The sequence below is a fragment of the Heterodontus francisci genome, chromosome 8, assembly GCF_036365525.1.
Source record: "Heterodontus francisci isolate sHetFra1 chromosome 8, sHetFra1.hap1, whole genome shotgun sequence".
Taxonomy (NCBI): domain Eukaryota; kingdom Metazoa; phylum Chordata; class Chondrichthyes; order Heterodontiformes; family Heterodontidae; genus Heterodontus; species Heterodontus francisci.
The window spans coordinates 45,352,762-45,372,402 of record NC_090378.1 but is presented as its reverse complement, the minus strand read 5'-3'; the positions used below and the strand labels follow the sequence as shown (position 1 = coordinate 45,372,402).

The 19,641-nt window shown below is 40.3% G+C and overlaps 1 protein-coding gene across 2 annotated transcripts in view; it reads left to right on the top strand.

The window, feature by feature from the left end:
• The window catches only part of gpbp1l1 (GC-rich promoter binding protein 1-like 1), an 87,651-nt gene that overhangs the window by 44,012 nt on the left and 23,998 nt on the right, over positions 1 to 19,641 (top strand). For both annotated transcript variants that reach the window (XM_068037069.1, XM_068037068.1), the window contains exons 5-8: positions 98 to 393; positions 505 to 577; positions 10,582 to 10,769; positions 16,865 to 17,005. In XM_068037069.1, coding sequence (XP_067893170.1) covers positions 98 to 393; positions 505 to 577; positions 10,582 to 10,769; positions 16,865 to 17,005 — 698 coding nt within the window. The remainder of the gene's footprint in view (positions 1 to 97; positions 394 to 504; positions 578 to 10,581; positions 10,770 to 16,864; positions 17,006 to 19,641) is intronic.

The following is a 19,641-nucleotide window of genomic DNA, read 5'->3' as shown; positions in this document are numbered from 1 at the left end:
ATGAAGGCTGCTAAATATGAGTTTATGCCATGTAAGGCACATCTTAAGTTTACATTAGTGAAAAACTAATATTTTGCAATTTTTGTTTTATTTCTAGACGGCTGGTACCAGCCTTCATTGCTTCGCCATGATTCTGTGGACTCGGGTGTTTCTAAAGGTGTTCAAGTTAGCCTTGTTGGAAGTCAAGTTTGGAAAGAAAATGCTGGTTGGCACAATGTAACAAGAGGCCACGATGCTGTCAATCAGCGTGGTGGTGGCAGTGCACATAGACACTGGAATGGCAGCTTTCATAATCGAAAGAGTTCAGGATTTCAGGACAAGCCACCTGCTGAGGTAAACGAAGAGAAAAAGGAGGAAAAAGATGAAAAACTTCAGTTTGAAGAGGAAGACTTTGTAAGTTTCTTTTGTAGTAACTTTTGAGATATGTGTACTGAAAACATTAGAATTCTTTCAGTAAAAAACAGATAATTGAATAATAATCTTGGATAAACTCTCTTTAAACAGCCATCTCTGAATCCTGATGCAGAAAAACAGCCTAGCCAGAGCAGACCCGTCAGCACACCTGCAGGAGTATGGGGTAAGAAGACACCGGAAATTCGGATAAGTCTGTCTGACCTTTTAAAATACCATATTGGAATTTTTATAACTTTCAATGATACAGATAAAAACTACTATTGTGTATGAGTTTGTGTATTCTTTAATGTTTCCAGTAAAAATTGAATATTGATCTTTAGCTGCAGGTTTATTCACACAAAGAATTATGCTGTGGAGCAAAGGGGCCTGACACTTGGTGAGGGTCATTTATTTATTTTATTTAGAGATACAGCACTGAAACAGGCCCTTCGGCCCACCGAGTCTGTGCCGACCACCAACCACCCATTTATACTAACCCTACAGTAATCCCATATTCCCTACCACCTACCTACACTAGGGGCAATTTACAATGGCCAATTTACCTACCACCTGCAAGTCTTTGGCTGTGGGAGGAAACCGGAGCACCCAGCGAAAACCCACGCAGTCACAGGGAGAACTTGCAAACTCCGCACAGGCAGTACCCAAAATTGAACTCGGGTCCCTGGAGCTGTGAGGCTGCGGTGCTAACCACTGTGCCACTGTGCTGTCATATTCAACAATAATTATTTGGAAACACTGGGATAGAAATTAGACTCGATTTATGAATTTGTATCATTAAAATCCTAGCGACCGGGAAACTCTACCCACTTCCCTCCAATCTCTTATTTCAGCTTTTCCCCTTTGTTGAACCCTATATCACAAAGTCATAATTGTTCAGTTGTAACAAAATTACCGATCATGAACATTTATTCTTTCAAACTATAAATAAATGATGTGCATAAATGACTTCGATCTTGGAATACAGAGTAGAATTTCAAAATTTGCTGATACCAAACATGGAGGAGTGGCAAAAATGAGGATGATATGAACCACATGCAAAGGACATAGTTAGGGGAGCAGAACGACAGGCAAGTGAGAGATGGAATTTAATACAGGCAAGTGTGAAGTGATGCATTTTGGCAGAAGGGATAGAGTGAGGCAATATAAACATAATATTGCAGTTCTAAAACGTCTGCAGGAACAGAGGGACTTGGGGTACATGTGCATCAATCTTTGAAGGTGTCAGGATATACTGAGAGTGGTTAGCAAAGCATATGGAATCTTAGGCTTTATAAATAGAGGCAGTGAGTACAAAAGTCAGGAAGTTATTCTGAACCTTTATAAAGCTCTGGTTAGGCCCCAACTAGAGTACTGCATCCAGTTCTGGTTACCCACTTTAGGAAGGTTGTGAAGGTCCTTGAGAGGGTGCGGAAGAGAGTTACCAATTGTTAGAGGGTTGGGGAATTTTAGTTATAAGGTCAGGTTGGAAAAGCTATGGTTGTTCTCCCTGGAACAAAGGAGATTGAGGGGAGCTTTGATAGTGTACAAGGTATGACAGACTTAGATAAGTTAAATAAGGAAAAACTGTTCTCATTAACTGATGGTACAAAGACTAGGAGACATGGATTGAAGGTTTTGGGCAACAGATGCAGGGGGTATGTGAGGAAGAACTTTTTTTACGTAGTGTGTGGTAATGACCTGGAACATGCTGCCCCTGAGGTTGGTGCAAGCAGGGACAATCAATGATTTCAAAAGGAAATTCGATGGGCACTTGAAGGAAATAAACTTGCAGGGCTACGGGGATAGAGCAGGGGAGTGGGACTGATTGGATTGCTCCACGGAGAGTCGGCATGAACTCGATGTGCCGAATGGTGGCCTTCTATGTCATAAATGACTCCAGGATAGCTTCAGCATTCTGTACATTAATAGTGTGTTGAGGTTTCTGGCTGGTCTTTGTTTACAAACTCACTTTTTCTTATTTTTCCAAATCGGATATTAAAAGGGATGTGCCTAGGAATTTAGTGTGCTATTACTCTGACATACTGTATAATACCATACTACATAATATATTGTAGGAGCTAGATTTTTATCAATCAATCCAAAGAAAAATTACACTGGACTTAACAAAACAACAATGCTAGTTTGCCTTTTGGAGCAGGCTATGCAGGACATACACGAGACTCAAACAACAAATCCGTTCACCATATTTTGGAAAAAGATTTTGCTCTCGTTTAAAAACATAAAAATGCACTCTCTTCAAAAAATGATTGCAAATATATTACTCAAATAATTTAGATGAATTATCTCTGAGGATACAAGTAACATCCCAGTATTAGCTGTAAGTGAAGAAGGGGAAGGGAGGGAGGAACTCAATAAAATTACAATCACCAGGAAAGTGGTAGTGAAGAAATTGTTGGAGCTGCTGGCTGTCATGTCCCCGGGTCCTGATGGACTTCATCCTAGAGTGTTAAAGGAAATGGCTAGTGAGATACTTGATGTTAGTTTTAATTTTCCAAAATTCCCTAGATTTGGGGAAGGTTCCTTTAGATTGCAAAATAGCGAATGTAACTCCTTTATTCAAAAAAGGAGGGAGATAGAAAGCAGGAAACTACAGGCCAGTTAGCTTAACATCTGTCTTAGGGAAAATGTTAGAAGCTATTATTAAAGACGTTATAGCAGGGCATTTAGAAAAATTCAAGGTTATCAGGAAGAGTCAGCATGGTTTTGTGAAAGGGAAATCGTGTCTAACCAATTTATTGGAGGTCTTTGAGGGAATTGCATGTGCTGTGGATAAAGAGGTACCGGTGGGTGTTTTGTACTTAGATTTCCAGAAGGCATTTGATCAGGTGCCACATCAAAGGTTATTGCAGAAAATAAAGCTCATGGTGTAGTAGGGGGTAACATATTGGCATGGATACAAGATTGGTTAACTAACAGGAAACAGGGTAGGCATAAATGGGTCATTTTCTGGTTGGCAAGATGTAACGAGTGGTGTGCCACAGGGATCTGTGCTGGGGCCTCAACTTTTTACAATTTATATTAGTGACTTAGATGAAGGGGCCGAAGGTATTGTTAAATTTGCTGATGACACCAAGATAGGTAGGAAAGTAACTTGTGAAGAAGACACAAGGAGGCTATAAAGGGATATAGATAGGTTAAGTGTGTGGGCAAAGACCTGGCAAATGGGGAGTATAATGTGGGAAAGTGGGAAATTGTCCACTTTTGAAGGAAGAATAAAAAAGAACCTTATTATGATTAGATTAGATTAGAGATACAGCACTGAAACAGGCCCTTCGGCCCACCGAGTCTGTGCCGAACATCAACCACCCATTTATACTAATCCTACACTAATCCCATATTCCGACCAAACATCCCCACCTGTCCCTATATTTCCCTACCACCTACCTATACTAGTGACAATTTATAATGGCCAATTTACCTATCAACCTGCAAGTCTTTTGGCTTGTGGGAGGAAACCGGAGCACCCGGAGAAAACCCACGCAGACACAGGGAGAACTTGCAAACTCCACACAGGCAGTACCCGGAATCGAACCCGGGTCCTTGGAGCTGTGAGGCTGCGGTGCTAACCACTGCGCCACTGTGCCGCCCATTATCTCAATGGTGAGAGACTGCGGAGCTCTGAGATGCAGATCTGGGTGTCTTAGTGCATGAATTGTAAAAGGTTAGTATGCAGGTACAGCGCGTAATTTGGAAAGCTAATAGAATGCTATCATTTATTGCGAGGGGAATTGAATACAAAAGTAGAGAGGTTATGCTTCACCTATACAGGGCATTGGTGAGACCATATCTGGAGTATTGTGTACAGTACTGGTCTCAAGGGAGGATGTAAATACGTTGGAGGCAGTACAGAGCAGGTTTACTAGACTAATACCTGGAATGGGCGGGCTGTCTTATGAGGAAAGATTGGACAGGTAGACTTGTATATGCTGGAATTTAGAAGAGTAAGAGGCGACTTGATTGAAACATAGAAGATCCTGAGGGGTCTTGACAGGGTGGATGTGGAAAGGATGTTTCCCCTTGTGGGAGCATCTAGAACTAGGGGTCACTGTTAAAAAAATAAGGGGTCACCCATTTAAGACCAAGACAAGGAGAAATGTTTTCTCTGAGGGCCGTGAATCTTTGGAAATGTCTTTCTCAAAAGGCGGTGGAAGCAGAGTCTTTGAATATTTTTAAGGCAGAGATAGATAGATTCTTGATAAGGGAGTGGAAGGTTATCGGGGGTAGGTGGAGTAGTCAGTTCAGCCATGAAATTACTGAATGGCGGAACAGGCTCGAGGGGTCGAGTGGCCTACTACCCCTCCTAATTAATATGTTCATATGTATGCCACCAGGATTGTCCTGCTGTAGGGGCGACTGAGTTGACAACAATCAATAATTTAAAAGGGAAGTCACCCGCATCTTCCACTCCAGTGTCCTGAAAGCCAACAAGTTGGAGAGCAATGGCAGTTGGACATTGAAGCTCAAATGCTCTATTTATTGTTCCGTAAGCAAAGATAATGCTAAGAGGAAACTTGAGTGATTAAGACAAAGCATGCGTTGCAGAAAATAAATTAAGAAATATTGCAAATAATGTAATTAAAAAGCAGAACCAAAAAGGTAATAATCTCTGGATTACTACCTGAGCCACGAGCTAATTGGCACAGGGTCAATAAGATTAAAAAGGTAAATACGTGGCTCAAAGATTGGTGTGGGAGAAATGGGTTTGAATTCATGGGACATTGGCACCAGTACTGGGGAAGGAGGGAGCTGTTCTGATGGGACGGGCTGCACCTGAATCATGCTGGGACCAGAGTCCTGACGAATTGCATAACTAGGCTTGTAGATAGGGCTTTAAGCTTAATAGTGGGGGGGGGGGGGGGATGTTTCAGTTGCATGGAAAATTAGGAAGTCAAAGTTAAAGGAGAAGGTAGGAGTGCAGGTTAGTGATGAGGCTGATTGTTACCAGAAATAAAAGGTCGGGACAGAACATGTGAACGTCATGTTGCACCAAGGAATCGTACAACAGTAGGGAAATTTGATAATAGAACAAACTTAAAGGCTTTGTATCTGAATGCGCGAAGCATTTGGAATAAAATTAATGAGTTAACAGCGCAAATTGAGATGAATGGATGTGATTTAGTGGTGATTACTGAGACATGGTTGCAGGGAAACCAGGTTTGGGAATTGAATATCCAAAGGTACTCAGTATTTCGGAACGATAGGCAGGAAGGAACAAGAGGTGGTGTAGCTTTGTTAGTATAGGAAGAGATCAGTGCAGTAGTGAGAAATGATATAGGCACTGGAGATCAAGACGTAGAATCAGTCTGGGTAGAAATAAGAAATAGCAAGGGAAAGAAGATCCTGGTGGGAGTAATCTATAAGTCCCCAAACAGTAGTTCTGCAGTGGGACACAGTATAAACCAGGAACTACTAGGGGTTTGTAAGAAAGTTATGGCAATATTCATGCGTGATTTTTAATATGCATATGGACTGGATTAATCATATTGGCAAGGGTAGCCTTGAGGGAGAGTTCATTGAATGTATTAGAGATTGTTTTTTGGAGCAATATGTTGTGGAACCAACCAGGGAGTAGGCTATTCTAGATTTGGTACTGTGTAATGAGGTGGGATTAATTAATGATCTCATAGTTAAGGATCCTCTAGGGAAGAGTGATCATAGCATGCTAGAATTTCAAATTCAGTTTGAGGGCGAGAAACTGGAGTCCCACACTAGCGTTCTGGAGTTAAACAAAGGTAATTACATAGGCATGAGGACAGATTTGGCCCCAGTGGACTGGGCAGGAAGACTAAAAGGGAGGACAGTTGATGAGCAGTGGCAGATGTTTAAGGAGATATTCAATTCCTTCCAACTAAAATATATTCCAGAGAGGAAGAAAGATTGTAAGAGGGGGGAGAAACATCCATGGCTAAGCAAGGAAGTTAAGGATAACATAAAGACATAAACTAAGGCATAACATATTGCAAAGGCCAGTGGCAGGCTGGAAGTTTGGGAAACTTTTAAAGATCAACAAAAGGTTACTAAAAACATAATAAAAAGAGCAAAGGTAAATTATGAAAGAAAACTAGTGCAAAATATAAAAACTGATAGCAGAAGCTTCTATAAGTATATAAAAGGGAAGAGAGTAGCTGAAGTGAGTGTTGGTCCCTTGGAGGATGAGACAGGGGAGTTAATTGTGGGGAACACAGAAATGGTGGAGACACTAAATCAGTATTTTGCCTTACTTTTAACTGTGGAGGACACTAGTACCATCCCAATAGTAACAAGTAGTGCTGAGGTTATAGAAAGGGAGGAACTTAGAACAGTCATCACTAGGGAACAAGTACTGAGCAAACTATAGGGATTGAAGGCAGACAAGTCCTCAGGGCCTGATGGCCTACATCCTAGGGTCTTAAAGGAAGTGGCAGCAGAGATAGTGGATTCATTGGTTATCATATTCCAAAATTCCCTGGATGCGGGAAAGGTTCCAGTGGATTGGAAAAATGCTAATATGACGCCCTTATTCACAAAAGGAGGGAGGCAGAAAGTAGGAAACTATAGACCAGTTAGTTTAACATCTGTCATTGGGAAATTGTTAGAATCCGTTGTTAAGGAAGTACTAACAGGGCATTTAGAAAGTCAAAACGCAATCCATTAGAGTCAGCATGGTTTTATGAAGGGTAAAAGGTGTTTTGAGTAATTTGCTAGAGTTCTTCAAAGATGTAACAAGTAAAGTGGATAATGGGGATCTTGCAGATGTAGTATATCTGGACTTCCAGAAGGCATTTGATAAGGTGCCACACAAAAGGTTAATATACAAGGTAAGATCACATGGGGTTGGGGCAATTTATTAACATGGATAAAGGATTGGCTAACCAACAGAAAACAGAGAGTAGGGATAAATGGGTCCTTTTCTGGTTGGCAAGGTGTAACTAGAGGACCACAGGATTTGGTCCTCGGGGCCCCAACTATTTACAATCTATATTAATGACTTGGATACAGGGATAGAAGGTACTATAGCCAAATTTGCAGATGACACGACAATAGGTGGGATAGTAAGTTGCAATAAAGAAATAAGAAATTTCCAAATGGATATGGATAGATTAGGTGAATGGGCCAAAATTTGGCAGATGCAGTTTAACGTGGATCAGTGCGAGGTTATCCATTTTGGTCGGATGAATAGAAAGGCAAATTATTATCTAAATGGACAGAAACTTCAGAGTGCCTTGGTGCAGAGGGATCTGGGTGTCCTCATGCATGAATCGCAGAAAACTAGTACGCAGGTAGAGCAGGTAATAAGGATGGCAAATGGAATTTTGGTATTTATTGCTAAAGGAATAAAGTATAAAAGTAGGGATGTGTTGCTGCAACCGTGCAAGGCATTAGTGAGACCGCACCTGGAGTATTGAGTACAATTTTGGTCCCTTTACTTGAGAGGGATGTAGTTGCATTGGAGGCAGTTCAGAGGAGGTTCACTAGATTGATTCCAGAGATGAGGGGTTTGTCTTATGAAGAGAGATTGAACAGTTTAGACCTTTACTCTCTAGAGTTTAGAAGAATGAGAGGAGATCTAATTGAGGTATATAAAATGATTAAGGGGATTGGCAAAGTAGACATAGAGAGGATGTTTCCTCTTGTGGGGCAATCTAGAACAAGAGGTCATAGTTTTAGGATAAGGGGTAGCAGATTTAAAACAGATGAGGTGAAATTACTTCACTCAAAGGGTCGTGAGTCTGTGGAATTCACTGCCGCAGAGTGTGGTGGATGCCAGGACATTGAGTAAATTTGAGGAGATAGATTTTCAATTAGTAATGGGTTGAATGGTTATGGAGAAGGGGCAGGAAAGTGGAGTTGGGGCTGGGATGAGATCAGCCATGAGCTTATTGAATGGCGGAGCAGGCTGAAGAGGCTGAATTGCCTATTCCTGCTCCTTGTTCTTATGTATGATAGCGTCTTCCATTCTGTCATTTCTTGTGTGCAGTTAAAGGCCATGTATACCCTCGGCTTGTTTTTATTCATATTATAGATGTTTTGTCAGGTCAGGCACCTGAGGTAGAGGTCAAGCCAGACAATTCAAATAGAAGCATTTAAGTTTGCTTCTATACATGTTTGCCAGGTAATTCAATTTCTTTTGGCCTGACAAGTTTTTCTTTTGAAAAGTATTTCTGAGCCAGACTTGTAGAAATAATGACTGAAGTCATTATTCAGAGATAAATATGCCATAGAGAAACTTTGAGGACAGTCAGAAGCATACTGTCATGCAAAGGGTAGTAATCAGAGAACTTATAACTACTATAAATCTATACTACCATTATTCCTGTTCACTTATCCTTTTACAATTTAATAAATATTTGACAGTTTATAGTCTAAGCCATGGTTTAGTGAGCTGTTGATCATCACCTGAAGTTGAGGAGGGCACGTTAATACAAACAGGACACATGATATAAGTGATGCGTTTCTTAGTCGATCACTGTCGATACAAATTACGTTGGTTTTGGGCAGATTCAACTTGGGAGGCAACTTGAGCCAAGTTCCGGCTCTCTTCACCCAGCATCTACATTTATAGCCCTTCCTAACAGAGGCCCTTACTTCAGAACCTCAACTATTCTCCACAATTGTAGCCAATAGTCGCATCCCACCCTTGCTGAAGTCAGATACCTGAACGTAGACAGGGAATTGATCTGTCTGCCGGTACAGACACGATAGGCTAAATGTCCTCCCTCTGTGCTGTAGGTTTCTATGATTCTGATCACTGTGGCTCAGTAACCACTAAACTATTGGAAGTATTCAAAATTAGGTTTGAGCAGCTAGTTGTGTCCGGTATCTGTGTGCTGGACTTGTATTTATAAAAGTTGATTTGAACCAGATATTGATTCTTGAATTTAGCTGCCCTCGGTAGATAGGTTTTGCCAATTCTCGTTCAACCCTGAGTACTTTTGCATCAGCAGAGCAGTCTCTTAGCAGAGGACTGAAGAGCAAAAAGAGTTGATAGGATCAGTTCCTGTTGGAGAGATCTGTAATAGAAGGCTGTGACCCTCATGGTTGGGAAGAAATGCGTAGTAATATGACTATTCTTTAAAAAAAAAGGAAAAACCTGCTCCTGAAGGCCATGAGGTATTAAACCGGTAGCTCGATATGTTGGACATCGTGGAAAAATAGTTTACTTTCTCAAACTAAACTGCTTTTTTCACTTTGAAAACCGAATGAAAATCATTACACCTACGACTTCATTTTATGGTGTTAAAGGCTCACTGCTTCAATTTGATACTGTAATATGTAAGTCAAGTCACAGTTGGGCTGCTGTTTCAGAAGATGACTCCAAATATTTGAACTTCTGTAATAAATAATGAATAAAAGATGGAGGGGAGGCGGTGGCTTATTGGTAATGTCACTGGACTAGTAATCCAGATGGCTAGGCTAATGATCTGGGGACAAGGTTTCGAATCCCACCACAGCAGATGGTGAAATTTGAATTCAATTAATAAATCTGGAATTTAAAAAAAGCTAGTCTAATGGTGACCATGAAACCATTGTCGATTGTTGTAAAAACCCATCTGGTTCACTAATGCACTTTAGGGAAGGAAATCTGCTGTCCTTACCTGGTCTGGCTTATTTTTGCTCCATACCCACAGCAATCTGGTTGACTCTTAACTGCCCGCTGAAGTGGCCTAGCATGCCACTCAGTTGTCAAGGGCAATTAGGGATGGGCAACAAATGCTTGCCTTGCCAGTAAAGCCCACATCCCATGAAAGATTTGAAAAAAACACTGTTTTCAATTTTGATTGATAATGACTTGAGTTTAAATCTAGAAATGAAGGGGGAGTTTGAACTGATCCTGATTTTTCTTTGGATTTGAAACTGTCATCTTAGAACTATGCTAGATGCTTTATTTGAGTTTCTGAGATGGTAATTGTTATCTTGTTATATCTGCCAATATGAGTGAAGTGCATTGAATAATGTTGCTTCAGGCAGATATACTGGCTGCACTTCAGTTTTGCTTGGGGCTTGGAACACTACTGTGCATTTGTCTGTATGAACCACAATAATATCCTCTGCTTGAAAGGAACTGCAGATTTTACACTGGAGCATTGAAATATGGTGTTGATTATATCAAGTGTTTCCATTGAACAGTTGAAGAACATTTGGAAATATTAAATCATCTCTCAAAGCTTTTTATCCTTCTAAATGCAGAAAACCCTCCGAGTGCCAAGCAGCCAGTTTCCAAGATGCTGGTCATCAAAAAAGTTTTGAAAGAGGAACCAATATTCTCAACTAGCTTTTCTTCCTCAGGAAACCATTTTGCAAACAGCAACAAAAACACTGCAAGTCCAAGCGTTTACAAAAATCTAATACCCAAACCTGCAGCTCCTCCCTCAAAGGTATAGTAACCCATTGTTTGAATTTTTGCAATATTTTTATATCATGCTTATTGTGTGAGATGAAAATAATAATGAAATAAAGTAGCATAATTCAGAAATTAGATGATGTGGGTGTTATTTATTGAATTTTCAGTTTCTTGATTCTGAATTTGATTTGACTTCATCTGGGATTTAGGCATCATTACTTACTGTTAGAAGCTTCAGTTATTCCTCCTTTTGTTTAAAAGTTCCATTTAAGCATTCTGTTCTCAACTGATGTGAACCTATTCTAGAAGACAATTTCAGTCAATATGATAAAACCTTAATATTTGTTTTGGGATTCGGAGGGTTGTTGGGATTATAATCTAGAAAATTGTTCAATTTATCATTGGGACAAATAATAGACCTATATTTTTGCAAGTGAATGTGCATGTTCTGATTGTAAATGAAAAATGTCAAATATCTAAATGTAGAGCAACTTCAAGGAACAGTTATACAAAAGCAAAATACTACAGATGCTGGAAATCGAAAATGAAAACACAAAATGCTGGAAATGCTCAACAGGTCAGGCAGTATCTGCGGAGAGAGAAGCAGAGTTAACGTTTCAGGTCAATGACCCTTCATCAGAACAGGGAAAAGTGAGAAATGTCAAAGGGAGTGATTCGGCACTTTACACCCTTCTGGATTCAACGTTGAATTCAACAATTCCAGACCGTAATCTCTGCCCACCCCCCCCCCCCCCCCCCCCCCCCAACACTCAAACCCCAATTTTGTTTCCTTTTCTTTGCATGTTTTGGTCTTAATCTTGTTATCTCTTGTTTTGCTTTCGGGTGGCAGCTGTTCATTATTCTGCCATTTACAGCTCCTGGGCACATCTTTTGTCTCTTTACTTGTCCCATTATCACTCCCTTTGGCTCTGTCCCACCAACTCTTTTTGGCATTTAATCTCTCCTGTCTCTGCCCTTTCGCAGACCTTCCCTTTTGTTCTTTTTCCACCCTCCTGCATTTGACCTACTTAAAACCTATTTCACAGAACAGTTATCGGATATTATATTGGGTGAGACAGAGAACTCTATCTCCATTCTTTGGTTTTCACATTTGTTAATTAATGAGAGTGATGTATCTGGCATGTTTATCAGTTGAAGACAAGATACTGAGTTGTACATGCAAGCAATACATCTATGTACTCGAGCAGAATTTCCTCCAGGGGGTCAACTTACACCTCACCAGGCAATTTGCAGTCTTCAGTCTCTACTTGTTCTAAACCTCATTGTATATACATCTTATGGGCAATTACAGAGCAATGTTAGGTAGCAGAGTAATGTCATGTGCTACTACATTAGTAGGTGGTAGTGTTGAACCAATTATACTTCATACTCAGTGAAACAGTGGAAGGTACAATAAACTTGCATGATCATAGATACTCTCACTTTTCCCAGGATATGAGTAACCCAGTTCAGATACATCTCCTCGAAATTAAGCCATAATTCTTTACATAGTTCTTTCAATGCTTCTTTAAATTATTTTAATCCATACCTTCAGCAGCCTAGGCTCTAAGCACTCCCCGCCCAATACCTCTCCACATGTCTACCTCGCTATCCTGCTTTAAGATGCTTCTTAAAACCTATCTGCTTGACCAAGCTTTTGACCTGGTGGCTTGGTGTTAAATTTTGTTTGCTAATGCTCCTGTGAAGTGCCTTGGAAATTTTTTATTCCATTAAAGATGCTAAATAAATCTAAGTTCTTAAATTATGCTAAACTTTACAACACACCATGTCTTGATTGACTTGCAAAATTCTAACGGCCTAATCTTACCCACGTGTTGTCCACATTTCACAAAAAAATCATGCGTTGCATTTTAACAAGCCCTTGACGTCGTGATCCATGGTGGGGGGGGTGCCTGAAGATGGCTCTGGGTGAGGCCTGCCACAGACCTTGAGGCTGGTGGGGCCCAGCCTGATCTCCCGGTGGCGGCGAGGCTCCGTGGTGGCCCCCCTGCCACTGGGTGACCGGACCACAATTTAAATATACAAATCAATTATATTAATAAATGTAAATACATTTACCTTCAATCTTGAGGGCCCGCCGCGATTTTCGGCATGGCGCTGGCACTCCTGGACCTTCAGATCCCCATCCGAGGAAATGCGGCGCCACACTGGTGGGGAGGGGGGAGGATGTAAGTTTGTCAGTGAGGGTGGAAAGGTCAAATGGGTGTAGGGGATGGTGGGAAGGGTTGAACCTTAAACCTTGTGCAGTTTGGGGCAGGATGGAAGGTCAGATGTAAAAGGTAAGTGTTTTTGGAGGTTGGGGGAAGGGCAAATAGTTATTGTAATTGTTATGGAGGGGGTGGGAAAGGGGCATAAGAAATGTATTTAATTTTGGGGGATCTTTCTTTAAAAATTTAAATATGTCAGAAGGGCTAGTTGCCCTTTGAAAATGGCACCAGCGCCTGCACGCAGGCAGCTGATGCCATTGCCGCGGACGGATAACTCGTCCCCTCCATGTGATGGGGAGTGGGGGAGCGGGCCGTCCTGGCTATTTAACTGAGCCGCCGCGCTTAAGAATGCGGCAGCTCTTTGGTGTGCGGCCCACATGGGCTCGCTGCCAAAATCACCGACAGGCTCTTAAATTCCAGCTCCATAATACAGATGCATACAAATTAGGGGCAGGAGTAGGCCACTCAGCCCCTTGAGCCTGCTGTGCCATACAACAAGATCATGGCTGATCTGATTGTAACCTCGACTCCACATTCCTGCCTACCCCTGATAATCTTTCACCCCCCCCCACCCTTGCTAATCAAGAATCTATCTACCTCTGCCTTAAAAATATTCAAAGACTGCTCTACTGCCTTTTGAGGAAGAGTTCCAAAGACTCACAACCCTCAGAGAAAAAATTTCTCCTCATCTCGGTCTTCAATGGGCTACCCCTTATTTTTAAACAGTGACCCCTAATTCTAGATTCTCCCACAAGGGGAAACATCCTTTCCACATCCACCTTGTCAAGACCCCTCAAGACCTTATATGTTTCAATCAAGTCACCTTTTACTCTTCTAAACTCCAGCAGATACAAGTCTATCCTGTCCAACCTTTCTTCATAAGACAATCTGCCCATTCCAGGTATTAGTCTAGTAAACCTTCTCTGAACTTCTTCCAACGCATTTACATCCTTCCTTAAATAAAGAGACCAATACTATACACAGTACTCCAGATGTGGTGTCTTTAGCTGAAGCATAACCTCCCTACTTCTGTATTCAATTCCACTCACAATAAACTATAGCATTCTATTAACTTTCCTAATTATTTGCTGAACCTGCATACTAACTTTTTGTGATTCATGCACTGTGACACCCAGATCCCTGTGCATCTCAGAGCTCTTGCAATCTCTCACCATTGAGATATGCTTTTTTATTCTTCCTGCCAAAATGGACAATTTCACATTTTCCCACATTATACTCCATTTGCCATATCTTTGTCCACTCACTTAACCTATCTGTATCCCTTTGTAGCCTCTTTATGTCTTCTTCACAACTTACTTTCCTACCTATTTTGTGTCATCAGCAACATTAGCTACCATACCTTCGGTCCCTTCATCTAAGTTACTAATATAAATTGTGAAAAGTTGAGGCCCCAGCACTGTTCCCTGCGACACGACTCATTACATCTTGCCAACCAGAAAATGACCCATTTGTGCTGACTGTTTCCTGTTAGCTAGCCAATCTTCTATCCATGCCAGTATGTTAACCCTCTACACCATGAGCTTTTATTTTCTGCAATAACCTTTGATGTGGCACCTTATCAAATGCCTTCTGGAAATCTAAGTACAGTACTTCCACCGGTTCCCCTTCATCCACAGCACATGTTACTTCAAAGAACTCCAATAAATTGGTTAAACATGATTTCTCTTTCACAAAACCATGTTGACTCTGCCTGATTACCTTCAATTTTTCAAAGTACCCTGATAACTCTACTTTTCTCTCCACAGATGCTGCCTGACCTGAGTATTTCCAGCATTTTCTGTTTTTGTATCCCATGATGTTCTTTGTCTAAACCAAGCTGTTTAGCTTGTTATACAAATATATAAGATGCGGCAATCGGGCAAAATTAAGCAGACTGGGGGATCTTTTCTCTGGGAAAGATGAGACTAAGAAAACCCGAAAGAGATCTTTTAAAATTATGAAGAGGTTCGATGGTTTCTACGCGTTCACCCTGTTTCCACGCGGGGGAGTCCAGAACAACTGGACATAAACATAATATCCACGAACAGATCAAATGAAGAATTGAGAATTTTTTTACACAGTGTGGAACTTGCTGTCACATGAGTGATTGAAGCAGATAGTGTTGAATCATTTAAGGGGAGGCTTAATGCATAAATGAGGGAGAAGGGCATGGAGGATGTGAGGACAGGGTGGAAAGAGGCAATTCGAGTGGGAGGAGGCTTGTTCAGAGTATTAACACCAGCATAGACCAATTGGGCCAAATGCCTGCTTGTGAGCTGTAGATTCTGTGCAACCCTAGTAATGCTGCCACATTTTCTATTGTACCATATGCCTGAATTTTTGTCACAATTCTCCTTTACTGAGTGTCTTCATTAAAATTTATAAACACTACAACTACTGCATTTCTTTTATTTGCACAATCTATTATTTATTTTCAAAAGAAATTCTATCATTATTGTCTTTGTTAAATCCATTTTGGCTGTGATTTATTATCCTCTGAATTTCTAAGTACTCGTTTGATCTTGAATTCTGGATTTGAAGAGTTCACCAACAACTGAGTTGTAGACTAATTTGTCTGTGCTTAGTTAATCCTTTCCTTTATTGAACAATGTGACATCGGCTGTCATTCAGTTATTCAGCACAATATACACATCTAAGAACTTTGAAGAATTAAGTTCAGAACTGCTGACTTCCTTCAACAGCCTGGACCTGATGGTTTATCCATTGAGTTCTGCTAATCTTTTTCAGAACCAAGTCCTTTTCTACATTTATCGGAGCCAAGTCCTTTTCGCCACCACCTCCCTACCCCATCCTCCTTTAATACACTTATATTCTCATTTTCGTCATGATTTGTAAACACTGATGTAAAATACTTATCTAATATCTCCACCATGTCTCTGCAACACCTTCATTCTCTGCAAAGAGATTTATTCCTAAGCAGTCCTGCTCTGTATTTAATTGTTTTACTTTTCACATGCTTACTGTTACCTTTTTTTAAATGTTACCTTTTTCTCACATTCTGTTTTAGCCTTTCTACTCTCCCTTTTCACATACTCACTACACTTTACATTGCTCACTGTTTTGTTTAGCAAGTGGCTTGGTTTTATCATTTGTCGTTTTAAGTTTGTTTGATTTTGATATTGTACTTGTAGAGCTCCTAATGTTTCAATCACAGCTCTACCCATTTTCTCTCATTTGATCGTAGATATATGCCAAGTGAGGCCAGAAATACTATTTGTAATCTTAGGGTATGGATGCTTCATGCACTCGTATGGCATTCACCTGACCTGTATTTTAGCTGAGATGCTATCCTATTTATTTGAAATAAACTAACTGCTTCCTTGAAATACTGGACAAAAGATTGTTATACGTATGTGTTGGATGTTAATATCAAGGGTAATTTCTAGGCTTTAACTCTGACTGTGAAGGAGCAAGATACTCGAGCAGTTTTTTTTTTTCTCCAACTCTCCTCTGTGGGAAAGCAGATGTTCAGTGATGTGGACCCAAATGGGCTACTGGAGACAGATAAACAATTATAAAGATTTTTCAACATGTTTTCACCTACCCTGCATAGTTAAACCATTGTAGTGGTTAGAATGCTGAATATTTTATGGAGAATCTGATTCGGACATCTTTTCTGCAGCATTGTTTACACCATAAACAAATATGGTGTAAAAATACTGCAATCTCTGAGTGTCTGTATTAAAGATGGACAGTAAAATGCACTTGAGGCCCAATTGGATCCCAGAACACACTTTTGTAGTCCATCAGTTTGCTCATGCTTCTTAAAGATCTTGCTGATTTTGATAGAAACCTTCGGAATCACAAAGTTTCAGTAATGTTGTACACAGAAAATTAATAGCATGATTTTTTTTTTCTTCCCATATGTTTTCAAATGTAGCCAGGTCCATGGAAATCAACTGGAAGGGAGAACAAACCTGGCTTACTTTACTCTGGCCAAGATTCAGCATTTACAAGTCCTGTTGTGATGATCAAACCTTCAGCACAGTTTAGTAGTAGTTGTCACATTTCTCCAAAAGAGGTATGATCTTAATGCAATGCAATTTTATTTTGTATTGTATGATATTACCATTTATCTCCTTCATGACGTATTAAAATCTGCTCTGAGCATTACCTTGGAATTGCCAGTTTGTAAGAGATCCCAAAACACTTTAATGTGCAGCAGTGATCTATAGCCATGCCTTTTCTTTCTAGTACACTTTATTAACATACTCCATGAGAGGACAGTTTTGTTTATTAACGTGCAATGGTGGAACTTGTTTTGGTATTGGTTTTGGTGCACAATATGGCAGGGGAAGTGCTTGTCTAAAAGTCATTGTGTTTTAAAATGCTCTTGTGCTCCATTTTGCTCTCTTTATCAATAGCTTCTTATGCAGGAACATAGGAATAAGGGTAGAGCTATTCAGCCCCTTGAGCCTTATCTGCCATTCCGTTAGATCAGGGCTGATGTGTACCTTAACTTTGTTTACATGCTGTTGTTCCATATCCCTTGAAACCCTATCCTAACAAAACTCTATCTCTGTCCTGAAAATTTCAGTTGACCCAACACTAATGCATTACAGATTTCCATTACCCTTTGTGTGGAGAAGTACTTCCTGATTTTACTCTTAAATGGGCGAGCACAAATTTTAAGATTATACCCTCTTGTTCTGGATTCCTCTACCTGGGGGTTGGAATCAAATGAAATAGATTCTCTGCATCTACCCTGTTGAACCCTTATTCATTTTAAATACCACAATTAGATCACCCCTCAAACCTCTAAACTCAAGGGAATACAGGTCAGATTTATGCAATGGGCCCCATAATGTTTTTAATCCCTGGTATAATTATGGCGATTCTGTGCTGTACCCCTTCTAAGGCCAATATAGCTTTGGTTAGGCTTGGTGCCCAAAACTGAGTACTGCAGTCCAGATGGGGTCTGACCAAGCTCTGTATAATTTAAGCATCACTTATTCCATTTTTAGTTCCAACTCCCTTGAGGTAAAGGACAACATTCTAGTAGCCTTTGGATTACCTTTTGTGCCTGTGATTCATGTATATGGAACCTAAATCCCTTTGATCCTCCACAGTACCTAGTCTGTTACCATTAAGAGAGAATTCTAAATTGTTTTTGTCAGATCCAAAGTGGATAAACTCGCACTTCCCCATATTGAGCTCCATTTATCTTTAGTTTTGCCCACTCACTTAGTTTGTGTGTGCCCCTTTGTAACTCCCAGCTTGCATCCACACAATCTACTATGCTTCCTGACTTAGTGTTATTTGCAAACTTGGATATACTATTCTTCTTCAAAGTCATTAATATATAGAGTGAAAAACTAAGACCATTACAGATTCCTTGGTAGTATCAATTATCATGTCTCACCAATCCTTACTCTCTGTCTCCTACCTCCTAACCAGTTACTAACCAATGTCACAAGTAACCTCCAATTCTGTGCACTCGTAATATTTGCTAATAATCTCTTGTACAGAACCTTAAGTCCAGATAGATAACATGCTCAGAATTCCTTTCTCCACTGTTAGTGACTTCTGCAAAAAGTCAACTAGCAATGTGTTATAAAAATCTATCTGAACATAGTGTTTTTAGATGTTTTAAATGCATAAAGTGGAGGTTTTGAATAGGTGTCAGGGACAATATACAGAAAATGTGGCCATAGTTTTCTGCTTTATTATTTAATGGAAATAATTACCAACATGGGGCAAGTCCTACTCCTATAAATGAGTGGAATGGACACCGTTTGGTGCAGATTAATTTCGGTTAAAGTTAATTCATTTAGCGGACTTGGGATGTTGATGTGATAAATTATACTCATGTACTGTCATATTTTATATATCTTCTGTCATTTTAACCATCTACCAAGGTGTGACACTGCATTCATTTACATCAAAAATGTACAAGAATCATATAAAGTGCTTTTGGCTGTTACCCCTTTCTCCCCTAGCTTCCACTCTGCTGCCTCCTTGTGGCCAGGAGAACAGAATTCCAGGTTATTCTCTGATTTCTGCAAGTTTAGCTCTTGAGCTTGCTGCTAGGAGCTGTGTGAGAGCAGCACAATGCTGAATGCTTTCCCATTGCCTGGATCAGAAACAGAGCGAAGGACCAGGCTTGCATTTTACAACTCTGTGGTGCTGTACTTGGGTGTTTTGACATGCAAAACCTTCATGTGCCACTATAAATGGCCTGGCATAGGCAATGGGGTGTAGTGGAATGGTTTGTTTAGAGTATATGTAAAAGTACTCATGGCACTAGTCAAAGGTAAGTAGGGAATTTCTCCTGATGTGGTGGCCAATATTTATCCTTCAACCAACACTGCTAAAACTGATTATCTTGTAATTTATCTGTTTCCTGTTTGTGGACCTTGTGCAAATTGGTTGCTGTATTTGCCTACTTTGTAACGATAATTACTTTTCAATATACTTCATTGGCTGTGAAGCGCTTTGGGATGTTTAAGGTGTGAAAGTCACTATACTAATTCAAACTCTTTTTCTTTGAATGGTCTAATGGGAAGTAGGGTGCAGTAGAATGGCCAATTAAAATTGGAGTTGAAGAGCATTGATACACCAAAGTAGAAGATTGTTCATAGACGCTGAAACTCAGCTGGAAATGCTCGATCTTAATACTGGCTGTTCACAGTCCAAGGCTATTTAAAAGCAAAATAC